Consider the following 17,664-nt stretch of genomic DNA (forward strand, 5'->3'; position numbering starts at 1 on the left):
TGCTCACCTGGAGAGGAGAAGGCTCCAGGGAGAGCTCAGAGCCCCTGGCAGGGCCTGAAGGGGCTCCAGGAGAGCTGGAGAGGGACTGGGGACAAGGCATGGAGGGACAGGACACAGGGAACAGCTTTAAGCTGGGAAAGGGAAGATTTTAGTTGGATTTGGGAAGAAATTCTTGGCTGTGAGAGTGAGGGTGACACCCTGGCACAGAGCAGCTGTGGCTGCCCCTGGATCCTTGGAAGTGTCCCAGGCCAGGTTGGACATAGGGGCTTAGAGCACCCTGGGATACTGAAAGGTGTCCCTGCAATGGCAGGGGATGGAATGGGATGGCATTTCAGCTCCCTCCCAACCAAAACCACGCTGGATTCCATCAGCCGTCGGGCCGCGGGGCGGGCAGCGCCCTGTAACAGCCTCACGGCAGCGGTTCCCGGAGCGGCGCCGGGCAGCAGCGGAGCGGGGCCGAGCCTGCACCGGGGCTGGGCCGGGCTCGGAGCGGGGCCGGGCTCGGAGCGGGGCCCGCGTTGGCCGCGCCGGGGCGCTGCGGCGGCGCGGAGGCGCTGCCGGCCCGTCCCGTCCCGAGCCGAGCGAACCCAGCCCGGCTCGGCCGCGGAAGGAGAACGAGAAGGAGGAGGAAAAGGAGGAGGAGGCGGAAAAGGAGGAGGAGGCGGCGGTGGCGGTGCTCCCCCTCCGTCCGTCCCTCCCTCCCCGGCGGGACAAAGGGCTGCGGCGCGCAGGTAGGAGCCGGCCCGGCCTGGCCGCCCCGGCGGACGGGCCGCAGCGCCGGCGGCACCGGAGCTCCCTCCCCGCCCGGCCTCGCTCCCCGCCCGGCCCGGCTCTTCCTGGTTGCCCCGAGGAGCCCCGGGAGCCGCGGAGGGCGCGGCCGCCCGCCCGCCTTTGTCTGGGCCGCCCGGAGCCCCCCTGAGCCGCCGTTGCCGCCGCAGGAGCCATGGGCCGGGGGCCGCCGCGGTAGGAGCATCCCGGGGCCGGCGGGGACGCGGCGGGGCCATGGAGCCGGCGGCGCGGGCCAGCGGCGATATCCTGAGGCGGAACCCGCAGCAGGACTACGAGCTGATCCAGCGGGTGGGGAGCGGCACCTACGGCGACGTGTACAAGGTGAGCGGCGGGGGGGCGGCTCTGGCCAAGCCGGAGGATTCCCAGTTGCGAGAGAAAGGATTGAGTGTGAGGGAGGTGAGGCCCTGGCACGGGGTGCCCAGAGAGGCTGCGGCCATCCCTGCAAGTGTCCGGGGCCGGGCTGCACCGGGCATGGAACACCCTGGGATGGTGAAAGGTGTCCCTGCACATGGCTAAGGTGTTTGGCTGAATGAGATATTTAAGGTTCCTCCCAGCCCAAACCATCCTGGGATTCTGTGCTTGCAGCACCACAGAAGGTTCTCTCTCTGCTGCCCTTCTTGGAGGTTTTATTGGTGAATATCGCAGGCGATTCTTCCTTCCCACGTTACTGCCCCAGGAGGTAGAGGATATCTCTTGGCTGTACCTGCTTGCAGAACGCATCCAGTTAAAGCACCTGATTAAAAGGGTGCCACTTTATCCCCGAGGTTAATAATAGCCCGTGAAAGGCAGAAGCAGATTAAAGCTCTTCAGAAGCTGGAACGGAGCTGCAGCACAAGGTAGAGTTAGTGCAGCAGAGCAAGTAGATGCTCTTGGAATGGTGCATACAAAAAGTGATCCTGTCCATGGCAGGGAGTTGGAACTGGGTGATCTTTTAGGTCCCTTCCAAGCCAAACCATTCTGGGATTCTGTAATTCATATTATTGCTCACATCAGCAGAACCACGTGTGGGGGACAGGAGGTGCAGGCAGTGGTGTGTTCTTCTCATAGGAGCCCTGTCCTCATCCTTCAGAGATGTTCCTCACACCTCAGGGATGTTCCTCACACCTCAGGGATGTTCAGCAGCTTTTAGGGCTGGGTGAATGATAAAGAAAGCCTCAAAGTTTTCAACCTGTGCGTGTTCAGCTGCACGGGGAGGGAGGGAGCTGTGGGGTGTTTTCCTCTGTAGTGCTGTTGAGTGTGTTTAAAATAGACCTGACACAGCCAAGCGTGCAAGGGAAGGTGTGTTGCTGTGCCACATGAAAGGCAGCAGTAATTGCTCCTGCTGGGGGAGGCTCTTTGCTAATGCTCAAATTGAAGTTTTATGGATGGATCCTGTTCCCACCACCCCTTTGAAATGGTTACTTATGACCTCAGGGAGTTATTTTTAAAAGTTTTCATGGTGCATGAAAACTTTTACCTTCCTCTTTTGTTTTTTTTTAATCCTATAGTGCCGTGCACAGATCAGTCAGCTTGTTTCCTAGGGATTCTAGCGCTAAATCCTTTAAAAGAACATTTCAGCTGTCATAAATCTGGAACTCTGCCTACCTTGAGCTGCTTTGTTTGTGTGTGCCTGCCCAGTGCAGGGCAGCGTGACAAGAAATAACCAGGCAGCAGGACAAGAAATAACTAGTTGCATTGCAGGGAAGTGTTTTTTTTTTTTTTTTTTTTTGTGTCATCTCTTTATGTGGAAAAAGAAACATTCTGCTTCTCATTATCCTGGTAATTAGTGGAGAGCTGTGCTGACATGTCATCCAGCTTCCGCTTCCGGAGCCGGGCTGGATGCACAGCTCTGCTCCGTGCCGTGTAAACACATCCATCCCCTGGAAACACAGAAACCGCAGCCCTCTGCCCCCTCCTGCGCCTCTCCCTGCCTCCTGCAAAATCCTCCTGAAACGCTTTCAGATAAGGAGCAAACCCAAACTTGCTCCTCGTGCAGCCTGGCAAGCTCCAATCCAGGTTCTTGGCAGGAGTTTCTGAGTCCGGACCGAGTATAAAGTTAATGAGTTTAAAGGAGTTTGAGAGGCTCCCTTTGTTTCTAGGTCATTGGTTTGCTCTTTGTTTTGGTAAAGGCCTGCAGCAGGAGCTGTATCGAGGGAATACTGAATCAGATGGCACTGCCTCTTATGACAAATATGCACAGCAAACTTCTATTTTAGAGTCATTGATGTTATGATAATTTTAAAAGCAAGGTAAACCTTTTTTTCTTGAAGGGACTTAATGTATAAACATTGTGCTTTTATTTTTCTTATCCCCTGGTGAGTCTCAGTGCAGATGGCACATCTTGGCTGTCGGAAGTGTTTATAAAATGAATTTATTAGTGAATATCCAAGTGTTTTTATGTTGCAGAGCTCGGGAAGGGTTTGCTGGAGAGGGCTCTTAAATTAAAATGGAATTTTCCCCTCACCTCTTCAAGTGGTTTCTCTGCTCCTTCACTAATAGTGAGTCACCAGTGTCTCCAGCACAGTTGTTTTTGGGATGTCTAAGCCAGGAGCCTCTCTAATTGTGGGACATCTGCCTCTTCCTCTGATGCTTTTTGGTGCTTGTGGTTAATGCTTTAAATTCCTCTTGGGGCATTTGGTAGCTTTTAGAGTAATTGGCTCTTTTTTGGATGGTGAAGGTAGAGGTTAAACAAATATTTATCTTCACTATTAGGTTACAGAAGAATATTTAAAGGCTGTTCAAAAAATTCTCCTGCCCACTTTGCTTTTCATTACTACCATGAAAGCTTTAAACAGAGATGTGTTTTCTTAGTGTTTGTGGGGTTTATTTCACTTGTCTGTCACATGGCACACAATGGCTGATTGTAGGATTGCTCCTAAGTGCTGGATTGTTGATGTTGTTTTAATATCTTTTTTCCCCAAAATGCATTTCAGGGCTGGGGAGAAACCATCTGTAAATAAACTCTTGTCTATTCACAGCCTGTGTAAATAGATCCAAGTTTGTGTCTAGCAGTCTTGGAAGTAATTTCCATTACAATCCTGACTTGTTAGTTGTCTCAATGGTAGTGGGAAAGCTTTTTTTCCTTTTTAATAGAAGATATTAGTATTAAACCATTGGAATAATTTATCCCTCACGGCATTGCACCAAAATATCTTGAATTATTGACTCGTAGAAAAGGTTGTAATAACAAAGATGAGAACTGGAACTTAATAATTTGCTGTTTAAAAAATAATATTTTTATGTCTCCAGTGTCACTCTAATCTGGCTTTCCTGGAAAGGTCTTCCCACCGTAGTCATAAAAATTAAAATCTCAAGGCAGTGTTTAAAGATGACATCAGTTTGTTCTGTTTGCATTCAGAAATTCTGAAATGCATCTGTTTCATGCTGAAATAGTTGTTATGTATGGTTAATGAAGAAACACACATTTAACTGGCGTCTTGGAGCAGAAAATTGAAAAAAGCTGCTGGAGACTGTAAATGGAATGCAACCCTCAGCAGTGGGAAGTGGCTGCTCAGATCCCATCCCAGGTAAATTCCCAGAGTGGTCAGATGTTTCCCAGGATGGGTTCTCACACCACCATGACCTGGGGGTGAACCTGCAGCTTCTCAGCAGGGCTTTGCAGCCTCATTTGTTTAAGGCTGGCTTGGTACCAAGGTCACACCATCAGCTGCATCATCACCAGTTCCTGCACTCCGTGGTATTTTCTGGAAGTACTTGGAATAGCAGGAGACTGGGCTGTTTTGCTTAACTTGTGGAATTTGGTTGCATCACAACATTGCTTGTGTGTAATTGTGGATCTTGGTGTCCTCAGGAGACTTTGGAAAACAGGACTTGAATTCAGGGGGTAATTTCCTGCTGCTCATCCTTCCTGATGTTCCTGTATGGATTTGTTATTGGAGTGTTTATAATGGCTCTGAAGAGGTTTGCTGGAGAGATTTAGGGGAAATATTCAGGTGTCCAGGCCAGGTTGGGTGAGGCTTGGAGCAGCCTGGGATGGTGGAAGTGTCCATGGCAGGGCTGGGATGGGATTTAGGATCCCTCCCACCCCAAACCCTTCCCAGGGCTCAGCTTTTTGTATTTTTCATTTCAAGTGCCCCAAAGAGAGTTCAACTGCTCCCTGCTCTGCAGAGGGGAACAAAGGGGTGCTTGATGTGTCTGGGTGTAAATCCATCCTTGTTGGAGGCTGTTGTTTGGCACTGAGCTGGGATGAACAGGGCATGTCTGTGCTCCCCGATGATCAAACATGACCTTGTGCAGCAGTTCTAAAGCTGGCTTGTTTGGGCTTCTCCAAGCAGGATTGTGAGCAGTGCCACAGTGCCTTTCTTGAAGAGTAAGCACAAGGGACAAGGAATGCACCAAATTCATGGCAGAAACTGTAAACAAGGGGCGTGTTTTTATTGAATAGCATCATATTTTATTTCATGATACTCATCATGACAATTTCATTCTTTCTGGAGTCACCTGCTCAGTCTCTCTTCTCTTGAGATTATTGTCATTATTTTTTAATCTCCTGCACCAAATAAAAACATTAACTCAGAAGAAACCTGCAGTGTTTTCAATTTAGCAGAAACCTGCAGTGCTTTGCCACCTATTGTTGCTGGAAAATAGTGAGCAATGAAATTGGATTGTTGCGCACACAGACTTTTTGCTCGAATGCAATTTAAAACAAACAACAAAAAGGATTTGTTTTACTTTCTTGGTGTTTTCTTTTTTTCAAGGTTGCCATAAAAGTGTGACTCTGTCCAGTTTGAGTCAGGTTTCAGCTCTGCTTGTGTGGTCACTGCCTTGTTCTCAGAGCTCTGGATTCTCATTCCTGGTGCAGCCAAAGGCTGCTGAGAACCTGGATTTGATGTTTAGAAAACAATTCTCAATGTCATTCTAATCTCTCAGATAATGAAAATTTATCAGTTTTTTATCAGTGTTTTACTGCTTAAGTCAACAGGTTAAGAGCAGAGTATTAAAGCTTTTTTTGATACCAGAGAACAGTTATGGCTGTGACAGCTTTTAATCTCATATTCCCAACTTTCATACCAGCGTGTTTTGGCAGCTGCAGACCAATTGGATTTGGCCATCCCTGACTCAGCACTCTGTCCCTGGTGAATTTCTGTAGCTTCCCCGTAGAAATGGCCATAAAACATCTGTCATGTGGGGGATTCCACTCCTGCCCTGCAGATCAAAGCCCTCTGCTCAGCAGTGTTTGCTGTAGCCATGCTGAACTCCGCGTGCTCTTTTTTTCCATGGAAATGCTGTTTGGAATGACATCAAACCAGGGCTCTTGAGTCTTTCTTCTTTCTCTTTCTTCCTCTTCTGGGGAATGGCATGCTTTTCTTTTAGGAGGCAGTCAGTAGGATTTCTGCTTTGAGAACTGAGATGTTCTGTGGCTTGTTGACACCCTCTGTGAGGATGTTCAGCAGTGCAAGGTGAAACCTTTGCGTTTCCATTTGATATGTTTGTAATAGGTTTTCTAATTAAGGATTTGGTCTTTGATGTGGGATGTTCCAAGCTGTTTGGCTTTAAATATTATGTCCTGTCACTCATGTTTGTGTTTAGCAGGAGCTGTAGTGACAGGACAAGGAGTAATGGGTTCAGAGTGAAAGAAGGGAAATGAAGGTTGGATATTAGGAATAAATTCTTGGCTGTGGAGGTGGTGAGGCCCTGGGTGCCCAGAGAAGCTGTGGCTGCCCCTGTCAGTGCCCAAGGCCAGGTTGGACAGGGTTTGGAGCACCCTGGGACAGTGGAAGGTGTCCCTGTCATGGCAAGGATGGAACTGGATGATTTTTAATGCCCTTTCCAACCCAAACCATTCTGGAATTCTTGGTGTTAATGGGAAGTTACATGGTGGGAGTGGTGTTTCCCCTGTGGTTATTTCTCCCTGGCTCTTTCTTTGATATAGTAGGAGTCCTAGTAAAATCTATGTATTGTATAAGTGGCCTTGCCCCAATCCTAGTTGTTCTAGATGGGCTGCAGCTGTGATGTCCTTCACTGGGTGGCAGCTGTGGCTAATGAAGATAACTGGGATAAAAGGGGGTGGGGTGTGTTGGGAGAGCTTTGGAGGAGCCCTGATGAAGCAGGAGTAGCTCTGCTGTGAAGAGCTGTGTGTGAGAAAACCACCCAGAAGGTGTGGGACTCTAGAAATATGAAATACAACAAGATAAAAACACTTTGAGGAGCCAGGCACTCTCTAAAATATTAAGAATAGAGGACGTGGTGGAGTCCCCATCCCTGGGTGTGTTTAACAAAGCCTGGGTGTGGCACTGGGTGCCAGGGCTGAGCTGAGCTGTTGGGGCTGGGTTGGATTCCATGATCTTGAAGGTCTCTCCCAACCCAGTGATTCTGTGAATTCTGTGAATAAAATCTAATTTATTCTCCATGTGAGATGTCCATGAAGAGGAAGCAAACGGTGCAGGTCACACAGCACCCACCCCCTACAGCAGAGACCTGAGAGGGAAGAACAGATCAAAGCTGAGAGCATTTGCTGCCAGGATCTCCTGCCTTCCTCTCTGTCTCCAGGAGATGCAGTGGGTCAGGTTCGTTGCCAGCATTTGGATACCCTGGAAAGGCTCCAGGGTTTCTGGGCTGATGCTGAGCCCCAGTTCTGTCAGAGGTGTGTGCTGGGAGCTCACAGATCATCCCTGTCTGAGGGAGCAGCTCTTCCTGTCAGCGAGGCCGTGACGGAGTTTGGCAGCACGTCCTGCTGACACCAGCAGCAGTCCCTGCTCGTTGCAGCTGGAAAAACATCCTTCCCTGGCACCTTGAGCTGGGCTTGGCACCTGCTGCCTGCCTGCAGCTGGGAGGGAAGGGGAGAGCAGCAGCAGCCCAAGGTGATTGCAGTCCACAGGGACATCTCCGTGTTCATGAAGTTGTTCTGCAGCTCAAGGCAATCTCCGTGCCTGGTGGGTGAGGTTGCCAAGGCTTTTCACAAGGATGGGCAGTGATAAGGTAAAAGGGAATGGCTTCAGAGGGCAGGGTTAGATGGGATATTGGGATTAAATTCTTGGCTGGGAGGGTGGGAGGCCCTGGCCCAGGGTGCCCAGAGAAGCTCTGGCTGCCCCTGGATCCCTGGAAGGCTGGGGCTGGATGGGGCTTGGAGCAAGCTGAGACAGTGGAAGGTGTCCCTGTCGTGGCAGGGGGTGGAATTCCTTCCTAAACTCTCTCCCATCCCAAGCCATTCTGGGACTTTCTCACATTTTGCCATTTCACTGAGCATTCAGAATTTAGATTTTCCAAAGAAGCCAGAAGAGTTCTTTCCCAGTTTCTGAAGGATTTCTGTCAGTAAAACACTCAGCAAGGTTTGGTGGACACAGCCACCTTGGATTTGGGGAGTTATGCTGCTCCAGAACCCATTCTGGATTTCCAATAAAATAATCACATATGGAGGCTGGATAAACTCTTCCTTCCTAGATGCACAAAAATTCATGAGTTTGGCACAGAGAGATTTCTGTTCTGCTCCTCAGCTTTCAAATTCTTTCACCCAAGTGCTGGAGTGATTAATTTCATCCAGCACAGTGGATAGATAATGTCTGCAAGCTCCTCCTCAGCCAAAATTCACCTTTTTCCATGATGGATGGAAAACTCTGTGAGTTTCCATCTCTGCAGCTTCACCTTGTCTTTGAAGTTCTTGCGTGAAAGAGCACATGGGAGGCTGAGCCACAAAATTTCTTCCAGGATTGTCCTTTTCCAACACTTTTCCTAATCCTTTTGTGTTCCTCTATGTGTTTCCACTGACTTTATTCTCCTAAAAATAGCAAAAATATTGTACAAATATAGTCATGGATACCCTCAGAGCAAACAGTCCTGGTGTCCAAAACTGCAGCATTTATTGATCCTTCAAAATGGCATCTTTAGTGCCAGATTTAATATCTTGGCACATTGGGATTACTCCTCCCCCAAGTGTATTTTTGTGTCTCCTGCATGAATGTCTAGGAAATTCATGTTTTCATAGGGATGAGGAAGATTTGGCTGGAGAAAGCATGTCTGCAAAAAGAAAGCTGAATGAACCATATTTTCAGCTCAGTGGGAAAAAGCTGCATTTGTAGTGTGTTTGAAATGTGAATTTTGAGGTGTTCCAGAAAGCCAAGTGCTGGTTTTCTTCTGACTGAAGAGGTTATTGCAGGGGGATTCTCTTGTCTTGTTGATAAGAAATCATTCTTAAGGGTTTTTTTAAATAGCTTTGTCTTGTGCAGCATTAAAGGCATAACTTCTTATATTAGAGGGGATGATCCACCCAAAAAGCTGTATTTGTGCTTATTCACCCTAAAAAACCCAGTATTTGTGAGGATCCACCCCAAAAAGCTGCATTTGTGGTTATTCACCTCAAAAAAGCTGCATTTGTGATTATTCACCCCTAAAAAGCTGCATTTGTGATGATCCACCCCAAAAAAGCTGCATTTGTGATGATCCACCCCAAAAAGCTGCATTTGTGGTTATTCACCTCAAAAAAGCAGTATTTGTGATTATTCACCCCAAAAAGCTGTATTTGTGATTATTCACCCAAAAAAAGCTGCATTTTTACCCTGTTCTCAGCAATGTGGGTGATTTTTTGCTGATCATTGCTGTTGAAGCAATAAAGAATTAAATTTGTGTGCCTTAACTTGCTGTTTAATGTACAGACATGCAAGATCAGAGCTGAATTATAAACACCAGGCTCCCAAAAAATGTTTGGGGGATTCAGTCATGAATCCCAAGGGAAGATAAATGGTCAAGTCTCTTGTACAGGCACAGGGATGTAAAAGAATAAAGATGGGGCAATACCATCTTTTATGGATGTATTTTCTCTTGATAGAGCTAAAAGAATTAATATTTGGCAGAAAGCAGTGCCTGAGGGGTGCTCATTGCTCTCAGGGATGGAACAGCTTCAGGTATTTGTGTTTTATTTATGAGGGGATGGGAAACAACAGCAGCTGAAATTTTGAAGCATTTGGTCTGCAGTGAGTAAAGGGAGAGACTTTGATGTGTTCCTTGTAAATATTCACAGCCCTGACCCCAGCCAGTCCCCAGGATGAGCAGCTTCTGATAAAACCATTTTGTTTTCTCTGGCATGTGTGTGATTAAACTTAAAGCACTGGTTGAGCTCTGATCCTTTGCTTCTTGGTTAATTATGAAGAGGTAGGAATAACTTCTGGATTAACACAGAGCCTTCTAAACTTTGCCAGACAGTTCCTGTCCTGAGAATCTTGTTTTGAAATTTGGCTCACAGTATCAAACAGGACAGAGGGATTTCTGGAGGAGGAGGTGGAGAAGGAAGGAAGGAAGGAGGAAGAGATGGGGAAGGAAGGAAGGAGATGGAGATGGGGAAGGAAGGAGATGGAGATGGAGATGGGGAAGGAAGGAGATGGGGAAGGAAGGAAGGAGATGGAGATGGAGAAGGAAGGAGAGATGGAGATGGGGAAGGAAGGAAGGAGATGGGGAAGGAAGGAAGGAAGGATGGAGATGGAGAAGGAAGGAAGGAAGGAGATGGAGATGGGGAAGGAAGGAAGGAGATGGAGGAGGAAGGAAGGAAGGAAGGAAGGAGATGGAGATGGGGAAGGAAGGAAGGAGATGGAGAAGGAAGGAAGGAGATGAGGAAGGAAGGAAGGAAGGAAGGAAGGAAGGAAGGAAGGAAGGAAGGAAGGAAGGAAGGAAGGAAGGAAGGAAGGAAGGAAGGAAGGAAGGAAGGAAGGAAGGAAGGAAGGAAGGAAGGAAGGAAGGAAGGAAGGAAGGAGAAGGAAGGAAGGAGAAGGAAGGAAGGAGAAGGAAGGAAGGAGAAGGAAGGAAGGAGAAGGAAGGAAGGAGAAGGAAGGAAGGAGAAGGAAGGAAGGAGAAGGAAGGAAGGAGATCTCCAGTTTTGGTTCCATCATCCATCAGGCCTGCCCAGGGCACGTGAACATGGATTTTTCCTTTTTCTCATGCCGTGGGTGTTGAGGTTTGTGTAACTCTGCAGTGGGATGTCTGGAGCACAGGCTGACTGTGCTGGCTGCAGGAGGAGGAGGAGGATGAGGATGTGCCTTTGCTCCACGACAGCATCCTGTGAGATTCCCCATCCCGGGAGCGTCCAGGGCCGGGTTTGTCAGAGTTTGGAGCAGCCTTGCAGGAAGTCCCAGCTCGCAGCGCGCGGTGCTGTTTGGTGATCCAGCCCAAACCATGCCTTGGCTTTTGGAATAACTTTCCCTGAGAGCTTTGCTGTGCTCCTGCAGGGGAGCTGAGGCAGTCTGGGAGCAGGGAGGCGCCGGGCTGTGCAGAGCCCGCACCTCCATTTCCCCTGGCTCTCCCCAGCACCTTCTCCTGTCTGCTTGGGGGAGGCTGGGCCATGGAGATCGCGCACAGCTGCTGCAGGGACACTCAAAACTTTCATCTTCTTTCATATATAGTACCATAGTCTAAGACCTTACACTCAAAGTTTTCTACTATGTGATTTTTAAAATTAATTTTTATATCATTTTTATGCAATTATATTTTTTATTTTAAAATATTTTTATTTTAAAATTTAATTTATTTTATTATTTGATTGTTCTATTATTATTTTATTGTTATATTATTTTATATATTTACATATTAATTTTATATATTTCCATCTTATATTTATAAACAAACTGAATATATTTATATATTTATTTAATATATTTATATATATGTATATTAATTATTACATTATTATATTACTTTATATATTGATACATTATTTATATACAATATATTCTTATTTATAAATTTGATATCTTATATATTTTATAGATTTATATATATTGTATGTATAATTTTTTATATTTAATATATTTATATATGTATATTATTATTACATTATATTACTTTATATATTTATCTATTATTTATATACAATATATTCTTATTTATAAATTTGATATCTTATATATTTTATATATTTTATATAAAAGTTAATATATATCATTTTATATATTTAATGTATTTATTTCATATATTTTACATGTGTATATTATTACATTATTATATTACTTTATATATTTATATACAATATATTCTTACTTATAAATTTGATATCATATATTTTATATATTTATATAAAAGTTAATATATATAATTTTATATATTGAATGTATTTATTTCATATATTTTATATGTGTATATTATTAATTATTATGTTATTATATTACTTTATATAAATATATATTATTTATATACAATATATTCTTATTTATAAATTTGATATCTTATATTTTACATATTTATATACAATTTAATATATATAATTTAATATATTTAATATATTTATATATGTATATTATTAATTGTTACATTATTATATTACTTTATATATTTATCTATTATTTATATACAATATATTCTTATTTATAAATTTGATATCTCATATATTTTATATATTTATATACAATTTAATATATATAATTTAATATATTTAATATATTTATTTTGTATATATAATATATTTATATATATTATACGATTATATATCTATATATTTATTATTTATTTGATTATTTTATTATGTAGTTTTATTCAAACTCCACACCCATAATCCCAGTTCTGTCATCCCATTTTGGAACATTTTTCCACAGTCTCAGCTCCGTGCAGTGTTCTGTTGGGGGCAGTGCCTGTCGGCACAGAAATCTGAATTTCTCAGGAATTTTGGAGAGGATTCCGTTCCCTGGGGATGGCAGCAGGGGCAGAGCCTGGCGTGGAGGGGAGGCCTTGGGGGCTCCCCACCTCTTGGAATTCTCACAACTGTGGGCCTGTAAACCAAAATTTAGAATTAAACACAAGATTTGATCTTAGAAAAACTTCCAAACCAAAGTACTAAAAGCAAGAATATAGATTTATAGTTTAAAACAGAAACATGTTAAATTCAGTTTAAAGTTTTAGAGTTTAAAATAAGATAGTTAGAAAGGCAAACAAGGGGTTTAGAATACAGTTCTATAAGTTTGTGTCATAACATGATTGACTAAGAAAACTCACATAACAACATAAATCCATAAAATGAAATATTTAAAGATTAAATCAAAACATAAATATTCTTATTTACAGTGTTTTATTAATCAATAAATCCTTTTAAAATCTTATGACTAGGAATCTTATAAAGCCTTCTAAACCATACTATAAAGATGTAAACCAACCTCACCCTTCCTATGTAGAAAATAAGAAAATAAAGCATATCATCATAAACAACTCAGAAATCCCATCTTGAACTCCTTCAAAATTCCTTCCAAAATCCCCATACCCAGGGATGCAGCAAATGGGAATTTAAAACCCTACAGAAATGCAATAAAGAAAATAAAATCTGTGTAGACAAGAGAAATGAGGCAGGATGGAAAATGTTTTCCAGCGTGTTAAAATTTAAAAATTCTTTTAAAATTCCACTTAAATCATTGGGCCAAATTTACCAGAATTTTCTAATTATTTAATAACACATTTTACTTGAGCAGCACAGTTTTGGTTCATCTTTCAATGCAAAGTGAGGAAGTCTCTGGCCAAGTGCTTGAAATCAGGTGACTGAAGTGAAACTGGGGCTCCATCACTGTGCATGAAATTGCAGAAAAATATTCTGATTTTCGTGTGACATCTTGAAAGGGTCTTGCTTCCAGGTGACATCATATGCATGAGTTAATTGGTTAAAATTAACAAAAAATAATAATAATAAAAAATCAGAGCAGTTTTTTTTCTTCTGTTCTGGCTAAAAATAAAGTGAGAGGATGCGATAACTTGCACGATTTTCAGTTATCATCTGCAGTGAAATGGCAGCAGATTTCCTCTCTGCTTCATCAGCACAAGTGCAAAACATATTTTATCTGTAACCTTTCTCACGTACCAGCACATTCAGAACTTCCATTTTTCCTCACTAAAAACTACTGAAATGTCATTGCTGTTTATTCCAGCAGAATTCCAGCTTCTGATTTTTTCTCCTGCATTAGAAACATTGCTGATCGCTATTTCATCCTTATTAAATGAAGACTGGAAATAAATTCTGGGGTTTATTTTAGTGCAAACAGCTGTTCCAATATCAGAAAGAAGCATCAAATCTCACCCATCTCCCACCCCAAGAAGGTGACAGTTGATCCGCTCCAGATGCAAACCAAAGCTCAATTGTAGAACAGAAAAAGAATCTTCCAACTCCTATTTTTAGCTAATTTTCCTTTAACTTCTTCAATTACAAAAATTCTTTATTAATTCTGTTCTGGCCACTGGCTTATTTAACAATAAAGAGCAAAACACTGACCTGTTTTCTTCATCAAGGCAAATTTATGGCTTGTTAGTTGAAATTTTATTTTTTAATTAATTAAATTAAAATAATTATTTTAAATTTCATTTTAGTTTTGTAATTGTGAGTTCATCTCTGAAGAACAGAAATTTTAAGGAGGTGAATACTGAACAGCTTTGGTGGAGGTAGATTTTGTTACTTAAATCTACATTTCCCACCTGAATCTCTCTCTAGATTCTAACAGATAAGTTATGATAAAGAAAGGAGTTGATGTGGATTTTTGTTTGGTTTGGAGGATTTGAGATAACATTTGCAATCTCAAAACTCCATTTTTTCCCCTTTAAAATGCCAGTGGAGGCTCCTCGGTTTTGCCTTTCTTATGAGAAACATCTCACTGTGTGCTAGGTCATATTTACAAAGCAGTAAAAAATAACTTTTTTTAGGGTAAAGAAGTAAATGATGGTCTGAAATTCTTGAGTTTTTAATTATAAAAAAAGCAACCCATCTTTTCCTTCAGAAATTTGTTTTCTCCCTGCCTGGAAAGCCAGATTTTTATTTTTTAGTAGGTTTTTTTTGTTTGGTTTGGGTCTTTTTTGTTTGTTTAGGTTTATTTCGTTTTTTCTTTTTTTAGTTTTTTTTGTCAGTAAAAGAAGACACATAAATATTTTCTTTCAAATATTTTGGTTGTCACATCTCTTAGTTCTTTCATCTCTAAGGAATAAATAAATTCCCCTGCAGCTGATGAAATGTATAATCTTTTAATGTTTCTTGGGTTTGTACTCCATAATACTGTGAGGGGTTTTTTGCTGTCATGGTCTATGCATTCAACAGAGAAATACAATAAAATTGTTCTACATTTATTCTCCCTATCTTCTGGTGAATAAATCCTTTTAAAATCCATCTTAGTTTGTAGTTTAATGTATTTCAAGCATATTTTCTTTTTTTTTTTTCTCTTTTCTTTCCCTATTTTATACCCTGGCCTGTAAAGCTGTTGGGCATCTGTTCATTTTTGAGTCCATCAGCAGCTCCATGAGCATTCTTTGATTTTCATTATCTTATGTTCAAAAATGTTTATTATTCCCCAGGAAAGTGAGTTATTTCTAGTAGCTTTTCTAACCACTGCAATGCACACAGTTGTAACTTGAAAATGTTCTTTTCTGGTTTGTTTTCTTCTCCAGCTGAGTCAAAATTGGGGCCTTTTAAATTTTTTTTTTCCCTCATGTGGTATTTGTTTGTATCTTTTGTGCTGCATTAGTTGCTAAATAATACTTTTGTGGTCAGGGTCTGTTTCTAGCTTTAGCTTTTCAGTTTTAGAAGGATGATGCCAAATATTTTGCAAAGCAGGATCTGCCAAGAAAATTTCATAGGAGAATAACCAACCTCTGCTGGGAAGCACAGAGTGACTTCTTTTGTTGTTTTTTTTTTCCCCCTCTAAATAAATGTTAAGTTGTGCATTGATCTTTGCTTTATTATTGTTATCTTTATTATTGTTATCTTTATTGCCCCAGGTCCTTCAGTAATTATTACAGGGATGAGAATTAAATGTTTTTAGTGGCTACTGAACCCTACAAAACCTCTGTGCTTATACAAATCCTCAGCTGGTTTTCTGGGGAATAAAGGGAGTTGGCCTCACATCATTAATGAGCTGGTAATCCCTTGCTGCTTGAGTTAATTGGCCTTGGGTAAGAAAGTGTCAGAAGTCTCTCAGTGAAAGGTAGATTTCCCTGCCACAGATAAACTATCTCAATTTCACCAAAATTAACTCCATTTAAGCCTTATTTGCACTATAGGGTCAGTGGTGGGTTTGGGATTCAGGTTTTGATGTGGAATTTATTGAAATCCTGGCACTTGTGCGTGTTCTGAGTTCTGTCCTTTAGCAGGAAGTGTGGAAATGTGGAAACAGGGAGTGCCAGCTGGGAATTTTTCATCCAGCCTCGTGCTGCTGCTTGTTCTGAGGGATGAGGGCTGGCAGTGCCCATCTGGAGAGCGCCCACAAAATCAATATTTGTCCTCCTACAGTACCCAGCTCAGAGATCCAAATGATGGCTCTGTTGCAACTACAGAATAATAAACTAGTAAAATTAGCGTGGAAATCTTCGTTTTGGGTTTATCCCAAAAAGCTGTGACTGCTGGTTTTAAGGGACCAGTCTTTTTTAGTGTCTTGAGTCTATAAAGTCTCTGTGCCTTCCACTACAGAGGAGTGTGGTACTGCTCTCCACCTCCAAAAATCCAGCTGGAAGATTTCAGGGGGAACAATTTCCTCTGGATCTTTCTGCTTCCTAGAAGACAAACAGCCCTGAAAATCCAGAATGGTGTTCAGGTTTCTTTTTCCAGGAGCACAGAGCAGCCAGATGTGCCCCAGGTGTGAGCACAGCTGCAGGGAGGAGTGCAGAGTCCCCGTGGGCAGGGACAGCTCCACTCTGGCAGGAAAGGCTCAGAAATTTGGGGTTTTCAGCCTGGAGAAGAGAAGCTTTGGGGTGAATGAATTGTGACCTTTCAGGACCTGAAGGAGCCCAAAAAAAAGGATGGAGAGACTTTGAGAGAGGGCCTGGAGTGTCAGGACACAGGGAATGGCTTCCCACAGCCACAGGGCAGGGCTGGGTGGGATGTTGGGAGGGAATTGTTCCCTGGGAGGATGTGGAACAGCTCTGCCCGAGCAGCTGTGGCTGTCCCTGGATCCCTGCGAGTGTCCAAGGCCAGCTTGGAGTAACCTTGGATGGTGGAAAATGTCCTTGCAGGGATGGAACTGAACAATCCTTAATGTCCCTTCCAACTCAAACCATGCTGGGATTTTGTGGTTCTATGGCATTGGTTCTGTCTGGCACAAATCAGCCTTAACATTTGCCAGAGTTGTCCATTTTTGGGGGTTTTTAAAGCTTTCCTTCTTTGTTCCAATTACATTTTTAATCCATGCCCAGACCTTCGGAGGTGAAAGGATATGTTCAGTGTCTGTTACAGAAAACCTCTCAGCACCAAGCAGGAGGGATTTACCCAGTCTCACACTCTCCTTAGGTTTTCTTGGCATGGGGCTGTGGGGAATTGTGGCTTGATTTTGCTTATTTTCTTTTATATAAAAGAGGGGTTAAAGCCCCAAACCAAGAGCTGCAGCTGTGGGGGTGGAATGTGAGGATTGAATCCACTCCTGGGAGTGTTCTGAGGGTGCTTTGGGGTGTGCTGGTCTTGGGAGAGGAACCAGCACACTGCGCTCACTCCAAACCTGGAAACAGTGGTGGGAGCTGCTGTTTTGGGCTGGAGCCAGGGCAGGGTGATTGTTCCCCCTGACACCAAGGTTTGGATCTGCTCTGAGCAGTTCTGCCTTGCTCTGGCCTCTCTGCTTGGGTTAACACGCAGATTTTCAAGGATTATTTATTTTTTAGAGCTTTCAGAGTGTTTGGTTTCTTTTACAAAAGTTCTTTCTGAATGTACAGCGCTGTGATGTCCTCTAGTGAAGGAAGGCAACTTTAAGCTCACACAGTGCAGATAAACTCTTGTTGCTGTTAATTTGGGTTTGGGAGAGTTAATCTTAACCTGCAGATTTTTCAAGATTTTTATTTTTTAGAGCTTTCAGATAGTTTGGATTATTTTACAAAAGTTCCTTCCGAATGTACAGCACTGCAGAAAATTGCTGTGTCCTCCAGTGAAGGAAGGCAATATTAGCTCACAAAGTGCAGATTAACTCTTGGTGCTGTTAATTTGGGCTTTCTGAGTCATTTTCTGGCTTCAGCTGA

At 43.0% G+C, this 17,664-nt stretch overlaps 1 protein-coding gene across 1 annotated transcript in view; it reads left to right on the plus strand.

Moving 5' to 3' along the window:
- Nucleotides 1-801: 801 nt before the first annotated feature.
- MAP4K5 (mitogen-activated protein kinase kinase kinase kinase 5) overlaps nucleotides 802-17,664 on the plus strand; it is a 66,454-nt gene continuing 49,591 nt past the window's right edge. Inside the window, exon 1 of the mRNA XM_058806267.1 lies at nucleotides 802-1,110. Coding sequence (XP_058662250.1) covers nucleotides 1,003-1,110 — 108 coding nt within the window. The 5' untranslated portion in view covers nucleotides 802-1,002. The remainder of the gene's footprint in view (nucleotides 1,111-17,664) is intronic.

Source organism: Ammospiza caudacuta, chromosome 6, assembly GCF_027887145.1.
Source record: "Ammospiza caudacuta isolate bAmmCau1 chromosome 6, bAmmCau1.pri, whole genome shotgun sequence".
NCBI lineage: Eukaryota > Metazoa > Chordata > Aves > Passeriformes > Passerellidae > Ammospiza > Ammospiza caudacuta.